This window comes from Hetaerina americana, unplaced genomic scaffold (genome assembly GCF_022747635.1).
Source record: "Hetaerina americana unplaced genomic scaffold, ioHetAmer1.1.p SCAF_3, whole genome shotgun sequence".
Taxonomy (NCBI): Eukaryota; Metazoa; Arthropoda; class Insecta; order Odonata; family Calopterygidae; genus Hetaerina; species Hetaerina americana.
Window position 1 is genome coordinate 32,315,358 of NW_027286874.1, and position 19,378 is coordinate 32,334,735.

The 19,378-nt window shown below is 36.9% G+C and overlaps 1 protein-coding gene across 2 annotated transcripts in view; it reads right to left on the reverse strand.

The window, feature by feature from the left end:
- Window positions 1-19,378, reverse strand: part of LOC139690930 (adenomatous polyposis coli protein-like) — a 342,509-nt gene that overhangs the window by 254,917 nt on the left and 68,214 nt on the right. For both annotated transcript variants that reach the window (XM_071588565.1, XM_071588564.1), the window contains exon 2: window positions 16,888-17,125. In XM_071588565.1, the coding sequence (XP_071444666.1) occupies window positions 16,888-17,125 (238 nt within the window). The remainder of the gene's footprint in view (window positions 1-16,887; window positions 17,126-19,378) is intronic.

A 19,378-nucleotide genomic window follows, 5' to 3' on the forward strand; every position in this document is an offset into this window, starting at 1 on the left:
CACGCGAATGTGTTTTCATTACATTTCCTGTATTATTATACTTATGGGAACATATAATGATGACTCAAGATAATAACCAAGAAAAAATATACACTACTTCCTTATTTGTATCTCCATTACGAAATTCATATTTTTAAAGAGACGACCTAAAATGTAGCACGACCAGGGAGGCGCAAAATGGAATTGCCACGACGAGCTATAAGAGTACCGTCCTGACGCTCCTGTCATAAATTTACACCAATTAACTGAAGTGATTATAAGCCTTTCAATAGCTCCAATTAGACTTACAGGAGGGAAGACATTTTAACATTTTCCCCAGGTTAATTGGACGAGACATGATTTTAACTCGCTGACAATTAAGCAGAAGAGTACTCTTCGATCTCAACGCTTTCTCGACGTCTTCATCAGCAGTTTTCCAGGCCACTTTTCTTTAATAAAAAAACTCAACAAAAACTGGTTTTTCTTACAACTGAATTTCAAGCATGATTTTCTGTTTCACACAAATTAAATGGAGTAACAGTGCATCCAAGTCTACATAGAGTCGGAAACAAAAAAACAACCGATTAGTGACAGCCAATAATGCGGAAAAACATATAATGTCGAATATTTCTTGGAAATTTCAGATGCTATATCGTCCCTACCCAGTTTCAATGCTAGTTTATTTATGCCACAATAGCTTAATTTTGTCAAAATTCATGTGAGTTTACCATCAATTATTAATACCAAAAACATCCATATTTTCCACAATCAAATTTCAGGATATGCCCCATTATTTGAAAATCTTAAGGGAAAATTCTACAATACCAATGAAAATCAAATAAACACACAACCTAATTGGTCAAGATAATTCATTTCTTTATTTTAAACTTCCACGCCAGAGGTTCTTATGAAATGAAAATGATGGGTTTTTGCCGTAAGATATGATGATTTCAACTGGAAATGTTTCTACCAGAACAAAAGTGCAGTTCAGTGGTCCTCTGCAACGTGAGGTTAAATTGCCTACTACCATTTAGCACATCTCCTTAATCCTTACGCGGTTTCCAGTATGGTTATCTATATTCTGTCTTGATCATACTTTTCACTTTTATTAATTCGTCCCCGTCAATTTCCCTTGCATTCTAAACGTATTAATGAATAATACCACAGCCAGAACCTGAGAGGCTTGCAAGGCTCTCAAGTTCGGGCTGAAAAAAAACAAACTGACCAAAATGGCCACACTACATACGTTAGCGATTATAAAGCTATTTTCGCCGAACTAAACAAAGTACACAAACTTAAAGCCAAAACGAATAATATATTCATTTGATTCAGGAACTTTGACAAATTTAATGAATATTTTTGAAACGATCTTAACATATTCATTCTTAAGGCCTTAAACACGGACCTAGATTACACCTGGCAGCAATTTTAAAGCAATAATTTGACAAGGGTCAGATTTAATATCCCTCAAGAAAACAAATAAGCGAGGAACATCGATATCACTTTGGTAAAGTCGACAGGACTCTAAGAAGATGGAAAAGTTTGCACTCACAACATACGAACAATTTAAATCTTCAAAGATTCATTTCAACATATACACAGCAAAATTCTTAGCACATACCATGGAAACAAAAAACACCACGTGATTTGCACTGAGCAATTTAAAAGGGAATATACTGTACATCTAGAATATGTTACGATGAATTTTTGGTCTTACTTCAGGGGACCACTAGTTGAATGTATGAAACGATTATATTTCATTAAAAGCTTCTACGAGTATAACGCTAGCCCGATCAAATCAAGTTAGTTTTCTTCCTTACGTAATTCAAAAATGATATTATTTTATCAAATATAGCAAGGAATGGTCATCCTTGCGAGTTGTTGATTTATGGTAAAATAAGCATCCCGATGATGCTGCGCGGCAGCGAAACCATGGTCGCGGGATAATTAATTGCGAATTGTAGAATTTACGAATTATTTTTGCCAGTCCTTAATATACAGGAGAAAGATATGGTTTTTCTTCTGTATGAAGATAAACCACATATTTAAGCCTGAGACAGTGCCCTAAATCAATCACTCCTCAAACTAAAACCAACGAAATTGCCGGAAAAATAGATATTCGAAGAAAATATATTGAAGGGCTACCAACGACTAAAGCACTTTCCCTCGAGTATAAGGCCTTTCATCTAATCATTATATAAGAGGAATTCCAAGAAACTGCGGAAGATGCCGCAACAGTAACTTGTTGCAGAGTCATCCGCTAATAAACATTTCAACGAAACAGTTTCTGAGTGTAAAAATTATTCGCCGGTCAAGGCGAAATTGTTGCATTGAAATATATAAGAGGAGGTAATCTTGAATTAAAAAAACGAAAAACTTCTGCAATATGCTCCTAAAACTAAGAAAATATGAGCAAAACAACACCTATACACACGAAAGTATTGGTCATCGACTGAGATGAACGTTGATGAAAACGGAACATATTTAGCTGTAATCCTGAAATACTCAGCTATCTCCGTGATATTTGAACTCTCAAGGGTAAACACGTAGCATATGCAGCTCAGGACAAGCAACACTTTTCAGAAGAATAGACGGAAAATAACTCGATATATTAACTACATACTCGTTCATTTTTATCACTACACAGCTGCATCAAAACCGCAAAGGAGACTATATCTCATTGATTAGATCATCAAATGTTCTGCTAGCGATTGGGATTCATCGCAGAAAACGCTGATACAAAAATCTTAGATAAAATCCAAGATAAACAGGGTGCGTTCCGAAAGTAATGCACTTATTTTTTAAAAGTAATTTATCGAACAGATTTGCACAAACACTTAAAATTCTTCAAAGTACTGTCCTTGGGCCCCTATACATTTTTTCCAGCGACTCTGCCTTAATCGGTATGCGCCCTGAAAGGCGTCTTCGGGGACCTCTCGCAAGGTCTTCGTCACGGCTTATTGGATCTCTTCTATGGACGAAAACGGGTTCCTTTCAGGGCTGCCTTGATCCGAGGGAACAAAGAGAAGTCTGCTGGGGCGACGCCAGGACTATAGGGGGGTGGGGGCAGCGTTGGCACCTGGTGTTTGGCCAGGAACTCGCGGACTCGTAGTGCGTGTGGCAAACACCTTGGGCGCGAGCATGGCGCGCACTTTCCTCATCGCCAAATCTTCAGGAGCAATGCGAAACAAAACAGTAGTCAAGTTCAATTCATTGGCAACCATCTTGATACTCAACCGACGGTCAGAGTCCAACAATTGTCGGACAAGAGTCACATTGTTTTCGGTTTTACTGGTTGAAGGCCGCCCAGAGCGTTGTCCGTCGTGAATCTCTTCCTAGGTCTCCCTTAAGAACCACCTCGACACTTGTGAGTAGGACAGAGCCGAGACCCCGTAAGCCAAACGAATCATTTTGTTAGTCTAATAAGAGATTTTTTAAGCTTAACATAAAATTTAGCAATCGCATAACGTAGCTTCATCGTGGATTCATTTTTTCGTGACACGGTCGATGCACCGAGGTTTACAATAACTGAAGTCCTGCCTCTTCTACAGCTTGGAGAGCACTGAGACCGGTTTCGCGGCAAAACTTAACGCCCCACCCAATAAAACCAAGTGGTTCGATTTAACTCTAACCAACAGGAGCGGCGCGGGGAAAGGATAAGGTTTTTATCGTGACATCACAGACAGTCAGTGGGACCGGATAATATCTCAATTGACATTCTAAAACTGGGTGATACCGCAATAGCTTTGTACCTAAGTCATCTATTCAAAGTAACTTTAAATAATGATGCCTTGCCCAATGATTGGAAAAAAGCAAATATTACACCAATTTTCAAGAAAGGGGATAAAACAATAGCCAACAATTATAGACCAGTAAGCATAACCTCAGTTGTTTGCAAAATAATGGAAAAAAGAATCGCTGACTACATTCGGGAATGGTGGGCAAGAGATAGATGGCTATTCAAACACCAACATGGGTTTAGAACGGGATACTCGTGTGAAACGCAGCTTTTGGGTTTAAGTCAATACATCGGCGACGCAATAGACGAAGGAAAGGAAGTGGATGCAGTAATTGTTGATTTTTCGGCAGCTTTTGACCGAGTGCCTCACGATAAATTATTGTTAAAGTTGGATTCGTTACCATTGGACTTGAGGGTAAAACAATGGATAAAAAATTTTCTCAGAGGCAGAACTCAAAAAGTAAAATTAGGGGATACATTTTCAAATGAGGCGAGCGTATTAGCAGGAGTTCCACAAGGTAGTGTTCTTGGGCCATTACTCTTCCTAATTTACGTAAACGATCTACCAAACAACTTACATTCCCAAATAAGACTCTTTGCTGATGACTGCATTATATACAGACGGATAGAACATGTAAATGACCACGTAATATTACAAAATGATATCGATCGCCTTGGTGACTGGGTTACAAATAATAATATGGGCATTAATATAAGTAAAAGTAAGCATATTAAATTTTCAAATAAAAAGAATGCAGAAAAGGAAATTTACACTCTCTTCGGAGAAAGAATCCTATGTACTAGTCAATGCAAATATTTAGGCATTTATTTAACTAGGGATCTTGGGTGGGGAGTCCAAGTAGATAATTTGACACGGAAGGCATTTAAAGTATTGCATTGGGTGATGAGAAATTTAAAAGGAAGTAGCGTAGCCACAAAAGAAAGAGCATATAAGGCACTGGTTATCCCTATCCTAGAATACTCCTCCATAGTATGGGATCCATATGAGGTGGGACATATTAAAAAGATAGAAAAAGTTCAAAGAAAGGCAGCAAGATATGTACTCGGAAGGTACAAAAGAACAGATAGTGTCACGGATATGTTAGATGTATTGAAATGGGAGAGTTTGAAAAATAGAAGAAAAAGGAGCAGGTTAGGCGCGATGCATAGAATAGTTAAAAAGGACGAAGCGTGGGAAGATTTATGGCAAGGGATAGAAAAGCCTAACTTTAAGGGAAAAAACGACCATAGCCACAAAATAAAAATAAGGACTCAAAAAACCAATAAGAAAAAATACTCTTTTTTAAATAGAACCATTATTGATTGGAACCAGCTGCCTGGAGGTTTGTTTGAGCCCTTTCCATCCAATTTTAGAAGTTTTAAGTTTAAATGTAAAGTAGCCACTGGGTAATAAACTTCACTGTAGTTTTGAAAATATTGTTTGTGTGTGATGTGGTCGGCATTTTGTATGTGGTGTGGAAGTTTGTTTGTATGTGATGTGGAAGTGTCATTATGTAAAAATATTTTGTCTCTTATCTGTTTTTATGTGTTCGAATGTAATTTTCGTTGTTAGTAGTTATCTTTGACCTAACCTGACCGTTGCCACCAGGAAATTTGCCTAATTGCAACGTAATTGTGTAAATAAATAAAAAAAATTCAAGTTTGACTTTGATTTAAATGAAAAAATTAAAGCATACCTAAAAAAAACCCTAAAAATCTGTAGTGTTGCGTACTACGGGTTGCTATTTATATCTTGAGCCTTGACAACACGAAGTGTTTTAGGCGTCATCTGACATTTCATCTGAAAGTTTGACCCTTTTAACGCTAGCTTTCTTCAGAACATTTTGTCGTTTGATTAAAACATCTATTGTTTACAGTGACTCGAAAATTTTGTCTCAGGAAAAAACTGGAGTTAACTCGTGAACACTTTCGTGCGATGATTTTTTACGACTCTCGACGTGGATTATCAAGACAGGAGTATATCGATCAATTACACTTTTTGCAATGAAGCACCATCCTTTGCTAATGCGAATTGCTGGTATAACTAATTCCATCATGGCTGCCATTTGCTCGGCGATGAAATTCGTTAAGGTTGTCCAAAATCAGTTGTTGCACCAGAAAAAATTGATACTGTGCAAGAACTAGTAAAGGAAGATCGTCATGTGACTTATAGTGATATTGAGGCATCCTTGGGGATTCGTATGACGAGCATCAAAAAGATATTACATGAACATTTTGCTGTGCAAAAAATTTGTTCGCATTGGATTTCGGAAATTTGACATTAGTTCATGAAGATGCTCGTGTCAATGGGTGCAAAGAAATGCTCAAGAAATACAATCGCGGTGCATCAAAAGCTGTGTATAACATCTACAGAGATGACGAATCTTGAGTCTATGGGTATAAGCCCGAAACAAATCAGCAATCCACAGTATATTTCTTCCAAATCTGACAAAAGTGATTCGTGCACGAAACACATCGAAGCAAATGATCGCCTGTTTCTTCGGAATAACTGGGCATGTGGCAACCGTACCGTAAGAGCAACTTAGATCCGTGAATTCAAAATGGTACACGAGCATTTTTTGGCCAGAAGTGCTAGGTGAAATACGGAAAAACAAGCGGCAACGAAGGACCATTCTTCATAATGACAATGCAAGCTCACACAGATCGGGTGAAACAACTACCTATTTGACTCGCCAAAACGTCGCATTGATGGGTCATCCTCCGTACACCCCTGATTGAGCACCAAATGATTTCTTTTTATTCCAGTTTTGCGAGTGAAAATTGCGTGGCCAACGTTTTTCGGCGCCTGAAGAAGCCGTAGATACATTCAAAAACTATGCTTTGGAGGTACCTCAATCGGAGGGGAAAAAGCGTTACGAAAATTGGTTCGAGCGCAAGCAAAAGTATATTGATTAAAATAGAGAATACTTCGAAAAACAGCAAAGCCCTTTTCAACAATAAATTACTGTCTTTTAATCATTAGGCTGAAAATATAAATAGGACCATAGATCAATTTTAGGAAGATCAATTTTACATCCTATTAATAAAATAATTTACACTATTCATTGGTTTCACTGACATTAACCCACTTGGCAAATTCTAGCCATGCAAAATCACCTAATACATTAATGACACATTTTTAAAAATCGAGTCAATAAATTTGGAAAACCAGTTGGCATTAATAACTATGAAAGAAAGTTAACAATAATTACGTACGTAAGAAGGAATTCGCGAACTTGGAAAATCACCGAGGCACCCTCAGGGGAAACAATTCTTCTACGGTGAAATAAATCGAATCATTTCATCAAATTCTTGCAGAATTATGAATTCGTTCGATTAAATTCACTTATGGATATTTAACTCTACAAAACAAAAACTTGCCGTTTAAGATATTTGCAAAGAATTGAAATTTATTTGCAGTAATAATAATAACTTCATGAAAATTTTAAAATCAATTAAAATCTCGAATCGAGGCCCGCTTATTTTAACTGAATCCTGTCGTTTTACATACGAATAGCAAAATTATTTTTCTGAGAGATAAATACACAGTTAAATAAGGTGATTGTACACGATATAAAGCACACCAGAACATAAATATTACAGTTTAGATGAGCAGCTGTAAAACAGCAAATGGGTTACTAGCAACATTATACAAAACTACGAAAAAATAATATATATCCCTAATAAAGAGTGATTATACAGTTATCTATAGTACCAATAAGGCACTCCTCCATTATTATACTATGTTTTGCACTGTTTGTCGATTGGAAATAATTGAATGCGCGTTTCATAGGGGCCGATTACTGCAGCTTCTGTTCGAAAGGATTCCTAATGTTTGCCATGGCTACTTATGGTAAAATAAATATGCATTCACAATTAAATGAATAATTACCAATATTTCTCCATATGTACGATATGAATAACATGATTTATATACTTGGGAGTGGCAGAATTTTTAAATTAACAAAAATTGGTCTTGATGGTTCGTTAATTGGTTTGGATGAAATTACTCAAAAAATGATAATGACAGCAATATGAGAAAAAATCTCAATAAACTCGAACACATCTATTTCATATTTCTTCCTAAAACCTTTTTTTATTTTCAAAACATCCGTCCGTGGAGAAACATTTTCTAACTAAATATCGGAATGGAAGTTATTTTTGCAGAAAAAATTAAATAATCAATTTAAATTTTTCGGTTCAGTAACCACAGTACAGAAAATACGTACTTTATGAGACAGATATAAGAAGTCATCTAAATTATGTAATCATATGCATCGTTATCCACATTCACACTTCCTTCTTTTTGATGCTGTAAGAATCACCTTTCTCAATACCATTTTCCCTTTTCACCCTGAGTGACTGTTATATTTTTGCAAAAATCCGAAACAATATGCACAAATGCAGAAATAAAAACATATGGAGACCTCAAGCATCGCATCCTATTGTAGACCCCTAAGTTACAAATCCACTGCATTTCCGAGTGCTTCATAACTAGGTCATGGAGCTTGAATCAATTTTGGGTCGTAGTTGATTGACATTTTTGCTAGAGATGATGCCCGGATAGCAACTGCTTCAACACCAAACATAGGTAGTGTTGAGAGGTTGTTCTCTGCTCATAGAATAATTGGATCAGATTTCAAGACATTGATAAACATGCATCTGAATGAGGCTATTCTTTTTCTGAATATAAATTTTTCATATATTTTTATAAAAATTTAGGATCTAACAGTTTATTGCACATTTTCACCAGTTCAGGTTATTTGTTCAAATAAATATACACTGTGGTCTATTTATGTTTAATTTTGTACATATTTTCATTAAATAATTATTCTTTCTTTAATTCATCACTCATTAATTTCTTTACCATATCCTACGTTTCTGTAATGTACCACTCATTTTTCCATTTTAAAGGGGTTAATTTTCCGGTTATCAGAACTTCCACCACTATAGCCACAGTAAATGAAACTGGCTCTCCTACCATGAATGTGTTAACTTCACACGACTTATTTCGGAGTGACCTCTACAACCCGAGAGACCAAAACCAATTTTGGACTTTACTACTTTACGTACACATAAACCGACTTTAAGTATACTTATAGGAAGCTTATAGCAAATGTATTAGGTAACGCTACAGCTGATTAGCATTATTTCTTTTGTTTCCCTCATTTTCATCTTCATTTAAAACGCATTTTTACATTATTCTTTATTTTCTGATGACCATTTTATCTAGAAATGCAACGGCCATTACCTGGTCCAAGTGGAAATAGTCTACTTAATATATGCAAATTACTTTTTTTTTAACCGTTCTCACACATCAACTGGCCACTATATAAACCTTAGAGGATCAGGCTTCACTTCCTGGAAGTTTTCTATATCTTGATTATGGCGTATAACGGTGTTAGGCGTTGTAGCATACCAAACAAATTCTGTGGAAAACAACGCTCCCTCTTTCATTTGATGGCCCTTACCCAAGATCTGTCCCAAAGGTAGTAGGACTTATTTTTCCCAGATGGACGGCGGTTTCTCTGGCCGGGTTTCAGACAGGGGAGTCTCAGGAAATGTTGGAGGTGGTGGCAGTTGGTTCCCAGCCTTTGTGGAGAGCAGACGTTCGTTTGCGAAAGCTCTATAACGTGACCTTATTACGCTCCGTCATAAACCGGAACAGAGTTACGTCATCAAATTTTGCGTGAAACTGGGCAAAACCGGGAAAGAGACTCATGACATGCTCAAGGTAGCTTATGGTGATAACGCCATGAAAAGATCGGATGTTTTTGAGTGGCACAAGTTGTTTAAGGAAGGTAGAGAAAATGTTGAAGACTCTGAACTTTCAGGACGCCCTTCGACCTCAAATATAGACGAAAATCGTACAAGAGTGAAGACTTTGTTGGATAGGGGTCGCAGATTATGTGTTCGCATGGTTTCTGATAAACTTGCCAACCATAAAACTGATGTGCATCGACTTGCGACCGAAAATATTGGACATGAAAAAAGAGTGCGCGAAATCAGTGCCGCGAGTGCTCTCGGACTAGTAGAAGGAAACTCGCACGCGGATCTGCAAAGAGCTTCTTGCCCATATGAGTGAGAATCCAAATTTTTTAGACAATGCCCCTCCTGACTTCTTTCTCTTCCCGGCCTCAAATCCGTGCTGAAAGAACGGCACTACGGCTCGGCGGAAGCGTTACAACATGCCGTGATGAGGGAGCTTAGCAGCTTTCCGGGCACTACATTCTACGAGGCGAACGAGAGGTGGAAAACCCGCTGGCATCGGTATGTGGACGAAAGAGAGGGCTACTTCGGAGATTAGAGTGAAAATACCAATTCTGGCTATGATTTTTTTATTGGTGTCAGTCATACTACTTTTGGGACAGACCTTGTATCTTTGATTTCCAAATTCTAGACATTTTAACCAGTGGGTACTCTTCTTTCCCTCATTTTTGTTGGATTACCTTTTTTAATTAACGCACTTTAAGATTTTTCTCCTACTATTACTCCCACATTATTGCAAAATCTTATCACAGATGCTTGGCAGGTCTTTGCACAATTGATAATTGACTCTAATCCGGCATTTAAGATGCATTAGTAATACTTAAATGTCATAATATTCAAGATATTTAGAATATATTTGTTCAAAATAAAATAAAGCATGCGAAGTGCTTAGGGTTACTGAATACTTATAGAATAATCAATTTCTGAATGTCACTAAGTTTAGAAAGAATAATACATCCATAAACAAATTCACAGTTTCAAAATCTATACTATTCATCTACGGATAGCGATAGTAACTATTTAGAGTATGTACCATTAAGAATTCTTTACACAAATTTACCGAACTGAAGGCAGGCCAATCATTTTTAATGAAAAGGAATTTATTAGGCAACATTTCTATTTCACTCTGTAAGTTACTATTCCTCCCTAATTAAAAAAACAATCACATTTCCGTATCACATCAAGAATGGACAAGGTAGTCATTTCCATTTACCCTCCAGCGATTCTCCATAAAGCTTTGGCTTGCCTCGGAGAACAATTGTGCTCCGATGGCTGTCTGGGAGAGGGAGGGAATGAAAGAACCGTTGCTGCCTCGAGCGAACTCAAATTACGCCCTGCTTGGCGTCACTGTCGCTCAACATTATCTGTGATGGATACTTTTTTAGCGCAGGGAAGATTGTCACTGGAAAGGCGAACTTTTTTCGATATTTTAATTTTTTTCCATTACACTGAAAAAAAATCTGAGCATTCAAGTTACATCTGAATGATGATTAATATACTAATGTCTCTCTCACAACACCCTCTTTCATAATCAAGTATAGATTTGAAACATGGATGGCAATGAACTGACAATATTTAGAGGTAACACTACAGGTAAAAGTGATTAATTTAATGCATGCTATAACAAAATGTAATAAAATAAAACCGAATTTGAATATTCATTTTCGGCCGTTACGCTAACGTATTTGAGGTTATCCTCGGAGTCACGGTTGAAATCGGACTACAGATTCGCTCAAGGTTGGTGATTTAATCGCAATATCCCTCCTCATAAAAGAAAGTTCATTGACCCTAACCCTCATTTTACCTCAGTGCCTACACATAAAAGATGGGCCTCGTGGTGCTGGTACAAGAATAATGATATCAAGCTCAATGACCACCGCAGCTAATCCATAATTATCAGAAAGAAAAATGGCAGGGTGAGAGCAGAGCTCGTACTAAGGTCGCCTTGTAAAATGCCTTGCAAATTTAACGCTCAGTGCTTAGGAGAGATTTTAATTCACGGTACCACCTACTGCTTCCTAGAAATATATGGTTAAGTGAACGGTGAATATAATGGGTTACGTTAAGATATTCACCCCTGGTTTTGAACCCGGTATCCTACAGTGAGCTGCCTTATACTCAAAGACCTTTCAGACATCCATTCCACTAAAACATTCAAGGGAAGAGTTATTATTTCCAATGCGTTTTTATTTTCGCATTACTTCGCACTTGGACCCGCAGAGGTCCACAAATAAGTCATGGTAAATATTTACTGAGACCATATTAAGCGAGTATATCATCTCAATAGCCTCATATGAAGATAAATGCACACAGAGTAATTTGCATTTCTTTTTAAAATTAAAATAACTCACGAGTTATATCACTGACTTAACTTTAACTACTTACGCTATAGTTCAAGTAAATATGCAGAAATTATTTAAATTCTATGAGAAATATCCAACAGAGAATTAGAGATCTTAAGTCAGTGATTTTTCAAAACACTCTTTTTTCGTGAATTTGAAGAAGGCTTGCAAATAAGTGGAAGGGATTAAGTAAATTAAAATATCAAGCAATACAGAGTCATACACGTACGATAGGTATAATTGTTCAACCTTTTAGATGACTCCGACTAACACTTAAGGTAGCGGAAATCCGGTTGGAAAATTCCAAGAAACTGCGGGAGGTACCGCAACAGTAACTTTTAACGGAGTCTTCCGCTAAATGTGCATTACGATGTATCAATTTCATAGGGTAAAAATCCAATCCAATCCCGGTGAAGGCGAAAGATTTTTACACTCTGAAATAGTAGCATTGTAATCCGGACGAGCGGATTGCGGAATGCAAGATTGTAGCATTGTAATGTCAATGACGAGCAAGGGTGTTGTCTGCTACTGACTGCCACTGTTTGTATACGTACACACAGGAATGACAACATATAAATGGACTTAATTCTATGGGAACGTTAATTAATTTAAATTCAAATTATGTTAGTTCAATATCTTTACGATAACGTTCTTTTGTCCGCTTGTAAAGAAGGTTTAAGCTCATTGTGAATTCATGTAAGGATCAATACACGACGCCCGGAATTAAATTATTACTATTATAGAATGAACATAATTAGATTTTCAAGGAGTATGGTCTAATTAAACACTGGAGATGTGAGTCATGCAGTATAACGGTAATATCTGCAGTCGGATAAGTATTTATTACGCCTATGTGCTGTAAAACCTTAATAGCATAATAATTGTGTATTAACACATACGAGTAATTCATAAACTAATATCCCATGAGGAAAATTCTATCGTATTGTAAAATATTTGAAGATAAAAAAGTAATTATACCTGTACATGGAACATGAGGTAGTTTATGCCGCGTACTTAATCGGGTGTAATACGAGTATTTTTAGATGCTCATAATAATACTGTCATTCAAAATATATGGTAATATTTATAACAACACAAAACCGAATTATTTCAATTTTATGTTCACTTAGACCAATGAAAAAGAGTAAACAATAGAGAAATTCACAGAACGAAACGTTTTTTGATTCCAGAAAGTACACGGTCATAGACAGAAAATGTTAAAATAACGGTCACTTAAACGTAATGTTCCAAAATTAATGGTTTTCAAGAAATATTCAATGCATTAAAGACTTTATCATTTACATTTTTTCAAATTTGAGAGTAAATTTTAGGAAAAATAATTGTTAAATTGAACTTTGATGGTCAAAATTATTATGTGCGTAACCAAGAGTATTTTTATAACCCCCAAATATCATAGTGGATTACTTTACTCTTGCGGCAATTTCGTCCTATTACCTACATCTTATTTAATGGACTTGATTACCATTATCAAGCTCAGAGATATTCGAGAATAGTAGGAAGAGTTTTTCTGTGACGGAATGAAAAAAACTTGTTACACGTTGGGAGAAATGTGTTAGCCTTAACGGTGACCAAGTGGAAAAATGAAAATATATGACTCTGAAACCTAAGAATTGTATATCAAAGTACTTTTTGCCAGATCTTGCAATTTGTTTTCGTTCGCGATCTACAAGCTTGTGTGCATTACTTTTCAGCCTACCCTCGTAATTATCAGTCACAGTATAATTAATAAATCAATAAGTATAATTCACGGAATCTAACGTTTAGTGTTTTTTTTTAACAATGAATCCTGCCTGTAGACAGGTTGTATAAATATTCCATCATAATAGGAAACTATTTTTATGACAAATATAAAATACCTGATTTAAATAAAAAGGAATTGCCAATAAGGGACAATATTAAGTATATAACAAAAACATTTCATACAAATCAAGGTAGAAAAAAATTGGAGGTTACTGTACCGCTAATTTTTAATTATATACCTAGAGATTTAAGAATATTTCAGTCAGTAAACGCTGTAAAAGGGAAAATAAAAGACTGGCTATTATACAGAATGGATTAGGACTTAAAGGAAAATTTGACACAATATATGCAGCTTTATAATTTTAGCACTTTAAGCTATCATTTTTGTTTACGTGGCACCTGCTGTCAAGCCAGAACTGAGTGGATTAGCAGGACCAGAATGAGTACTTCATGTATAAATTTTTAAAGTATACTCGTATTGTCTATTAAGAAGGTACACCACTATAGTATGATAAAAATTGTCTGTAATTGTATTGTTTGTCTTAATTCTTTGTATATCATACATGAAGAAGATTATACTACAATTCCAAATTATGTATAGATAAATAAAGAAGTGATTCTCGTAATAAGTGAGATCATATACAGGCAATACACTTGCACCCGGCGTAGAATAAGTAGCCATTTGGCCACCGAGACGTCCTCTCGTTGGAGCCTTCAGCCGGAAATCGAGGAGATCCGGGTTTGAGTCCCGGTCAAGGCGAATACGTTTTACACTCTGAAATTTCTGCATTTCTATGCTTATCAGGGATGACTCCGTTAAATAAAATGTCGCGGCAAAAGTAACTCCCGCAGTTCTTTGAATTTGTCAAAGACGATGACGTTCAGCCTAGTGACGTAGAACCTCAGGGGTGGATTGCTCTGGGGACATACGCGATATGTCGCACCAAAGGCACATGACCCACTTCCTTGATGAAGCGGCGATGCAGCACTATAAGACTGAATGGTAGCCGGAGAACTCGTTGAATCTGAAAAATCTCAGTCATCGTTTATATTGGTCCACTTGACACCAGCAGTCAAAGGTCCCCTCTGCGCGGAACCCATTTTATATCTTGATAGTATTCTAGAAATATTTAAGTCTCATTGTATCAGAAACAATAGGAACAGAATATTAAAAATGCCAGTTCTCCCTAAAATACTTTATCATGCACAAAATATCTACACGTAACTTACGGCAAGAAATCACTGATTGAGGGTTATAAATGAAAGGTTCAATACATGGTCAAACGATTACAGCAATAGTCAACGTACTGTCTTCTACACCTACGACATGACATGAAACGGTGGCCAAGAACTAGAATCAGAAGATGCTTCAAATTAGTTTCTAAGACGACTAATTCTCTCAAATTAAATCACAGGACGATATCATGAATAACATAACTTCGCCGTGAATAACATATAGCCACTATCATATATTCTCTGAATATAATTCGTACAAATTGAATAAAATGGGAATAACACTAATAATTTCATTTCACCGGTGAGAGTCTATGAAACACAATCGTATGATTGGTAGCCACAGATCACGATCTGCTCGGTGAACGAGGGAGATTTATTGCACATAGCGTTCTCAGCAAAGCTCTACGTGGTCATTCGGCACGTTTGAAAAGAAATATCTTCGGAATCGGTTTGTTTCACGCTTTCATACGGATGTCAGAGAAAGAAATATTTCATCAACTTCACACGGAAATCGGATGGCCAAGGGACTTATAAATTCCAATTAGCAATTCCAACTGCGTCGTTTAGATGCCAAGTCTGACGAGAAACACGCGTGGCTAAAAGTGGACGAGAACATAAATACCGTTGGAATCCAGTTGCAAAGGGGAATTATAAATCATTCGTTGACCAAAACCTAACTTGCCCAAGTAGCATTCATTGCAGCGCTCTTTACACGCACCATGCCTCTACAAGATTTAGCTACCTTTACTTTTACGCGCATTTTACTAAATTCCTTAAACCTGAAATAGATTTATAAAATTCGAACTACTCAAGCAACTTCACTTAGCGATTAACTATTAAAAATTCATAAAAATACAAAAATAAAGTAAACTAGAAACAAAAGTACATATCCTGTGCGACGCTGATTCTTCGATGGAAGTTACTCAAGAGGTAGGCAAAAACAAATAATTTTTAATGGATATAAAAAGTCATGAATAGAATTCAAGGAAGTGCAGGAGATAGAAGCTTATATCTCATTCCTAGGCACGTAATGACTATCAAATTTTCTTAAAAAATCCAAAATAGCTGAAGTCCTCCATAACGTAAAGTCTATATTATTTATTTAATTTACATTAAACCTACTGGGGTAACCCGATGAATAACAAAAAATATATATTATTTCAGCAATATTGAATTTATGACACAATAAGTTCAGGCGAAACGTCTTAGGTAAAACAATAATACAAGACAAAAGAAAATTCTTTATACACGGCTCTTATAAATGCGATAATGACTTAGATTGATAGTATTAATTCAAAGAAATAAATGACTTTCAAGTTGAACTGATTAATACCAATCGTCTGTCTGCATTAGTACCAGTCAATGGCCTTGAGGTCTGACTGCCTAATATTATGTTATGAACACGAGTATCCAAGTTTGAAAAAGGTGGTAATAATATTTCCCCATGTTTAAGCGTGACCATTCCAATAAAAGTTCTAAAAATTAATTGTAAAAGAAGAATTTATTTCGCCCTCCAGCTGAATTTATCAATGTGAACTAGGGAGTGTAGCTACAAAATGAGTTACTTTTAACCTGAAATAATAGTTTAACTATTGATTCGTAACATGCTAGAGAATACTCCGAAGAAGATCTATCAATAAATGAAAATGGTTGGGAAAGCCGCAATCAGTTTCACGGATGTACAATTGAAGTACATACCAAAGTGTAAAAAATGAATGATAATAAGCAAAAGCGAATAAGTACGCTGAACCGAAACATCAAGGTATAATGCATCACGTTCCATCATTACCTACACGTACACGTTTAATCCCGCTAATAACACACCACTTTGCCCAAGCAAAATAATAATTAAAAAGTTATAAACATATGCGGAATCTATTTGGCAGCCAGTGAATGGATATTAACAGAGTTAAGTTTAGCGAAAACTAAAATAATCTCAGGAAACAGAATAACAGTTTAAATTGCACCTCAGCACCACACCTTTTGCTCTGTTATAGGTTCAGAGGTGAAAGCTCGTGCGTAACATGGGGCTAATTAAGGTGGAGAGGAAAGGGGGCTCACCTTCGAGAGTTCGTGTGGCGCCTAAGGACAACGCTGGCCGCCGCTTCCTCTGACGCCGGGGGCAAAATGTGGGGCGCCTGGGAGGTGGGCGGGGAAGGGGTGGGCGTGGGCGGAGTCCACTCGACGCCGACCACGCCCCCGCGGTTATCACAAACAGCCTCAACTGTGGTAGCCGCCGCCGCCGCCTCCTCGTTCAGACCCCCGGTGGATCCCAGCTCAAAGCCGGGGGCGAACCGCTCTGGAAAACACGAGACAAAAAGGTAGAGTACAAGCACTGAAATCAATACAATAAGCAAACAGTGCAAAACTCCTGACGCACGTTTATGGAGGTGCGTTTTGGGATGTACCACATCGTCAAGCAGAATGAAATCGTATCGGCTGTCTTTTTCGTTACTTTTATAGTAAGTACGATTAGCTCTTAGGTACCTCCAAAATTCTTGTAAATCCGCACCGTAATGGGTTATCCAAGACAAGCGACATCGAATGACAAAAGGCCATTTAAAATAAGGTATTCCAATCCAATATCCAAAGGTACTCCGGTTACACTTACCTTCCACGCTACTGCAGGAATTTGAACATAATTTTAGGGCAATACTTCACATTAGTTCATCTGAATATATTTTCATTTAAAAACTACACTAATAAGGTATAGTTCAAACGGTATATTATAGAGTTAGACCCATAATCTTTGCCTTAACTGTACCCAGTGTTGGTTGCACTTATTAAATATACCTATAAATTCCACTAAAAGTTTGATTATCATTTAAGTGGGATATTTCTGAATAGATAATGCCTATTCACATCTGGCAAAGGAAAGAAAACGGCTATTTCAATCGCACTGCTAAAATGCTGAAGGGGGCCAGCAGTAAACCTCCTGGTAGCTTAGTCCCAAGCCGTTTCATCAGCTATGGCGAGCACTTGATTTTCCGACCATCAACAATTGCTGCTGAACATTATATGGTACACTGAATTCTATGATTTAAAACATTTAAATACTCCGTGTTTCCGTGAATCCTGACTCAGAACATTTTTTCCTCTTCGAAGTAATTTAAAATCACAATGAAAGAAAGGAAATGAATAGACATGTTCACAAGAAGATAAATTTCGACCAAAGGATTAATCGCAACATTGCATTACATTAAGTTCACGCTCCCCATTCCTTGTGTAGTCCAGGGGGCATTTCAATATCACCCCACGAGGCCACATACAGCGTCACGCACCACTTTTAAATACAGATGTCCTTAACAAAAAGGTTTCACTCCACTATACTTATTTTCGACGTATTAAATAAAAACAAAGGCTAGGAAATAAGACCGAACGGGAATAAACAAACTAAAAAATAAAAAAAATTACATCAGTAGGGGTCAGAAAAGTTCTACAAGGTCAGAATAAAAAGGGCGCACACAGGTGTTACCAGGCCACGCGAAGTCAGCCCTTTTGCTTCCAGCCTGCCGCATCACTATGAAGTCGGAATGGACTTAGATCCGCCTGCACACAACTTCAGTCCTTGACGCCACCGGCAACGAAATGCCGCAATGACACACTTCCTTCCCCTACTCTCTTCCCTTCTGTAGGAAGCAACCACTACCATTTAAAATCACTCTTTCCAAGAGGAAACGTGAAAAAAGAGGAAATGCAAGAGGAACAAAAAAGTCTCTTATCGCTTTCAAGGCATGAAACAATCTTCACTACCAAAAAAATTATTCTGAAACGCGTTTGAGCTTCAGCGAGAAGAATGTTAAATAGCTCATTTCACGTCATTCTTCGTTTCATCACGCGAAAAGACATGAAAACGTTATATAACGGCATGTCTAAGACGAATAAACATACCGATTTTCTCATTTTTGGCCGGAGTAAAAATACAGTAAAATTTCTAAGAAAATATTAAAGCAATTTGACGCCTAGTAACCTATATTACTCTCTGCTATCAAGGAAGTTGAAATGTAGGCACAATAAGCAGGAACCTAGCGTCAACCCTACTAATGGTGGCCTCCTATGTTACACGAAGAATTTGGAAGTACTGCATATCATTCCAGTTCACAATGAAGGTACACAATGTGCATAAGATTTTTAGCACTTTATTTAATAAAAATCGACTGATAAATGAGTGACCGATTGCAATAAATGTAGGATGATGAAACCTGATTTCTCTGGGCCTGTAATTATTGATAGCTCCGTCTTCGTTGCAATATTCATTTCCCGATTGGGAATTTATTAATTATTGACTTTCAATGTCTTACCCTCAAAACCACTTCAGCCATAACGTTGAAATCATAACTACGCAAATTCCAAATTCGCAACAAATTCAGCAAGTTTCATCTACGCAGCCTGAGACGGATTTACTATTTCAGTAGAGATAGCGGAGGGTCTCACGCTAGAGAGCCCGGGTTTTAGAATCAACCCTCTTAAGGTCAGAATTTACTTATCATATTCTCTTTATCAAAATGTATTGGTTATTATGGCACAAGATATTTTAAATTTCAACACAACC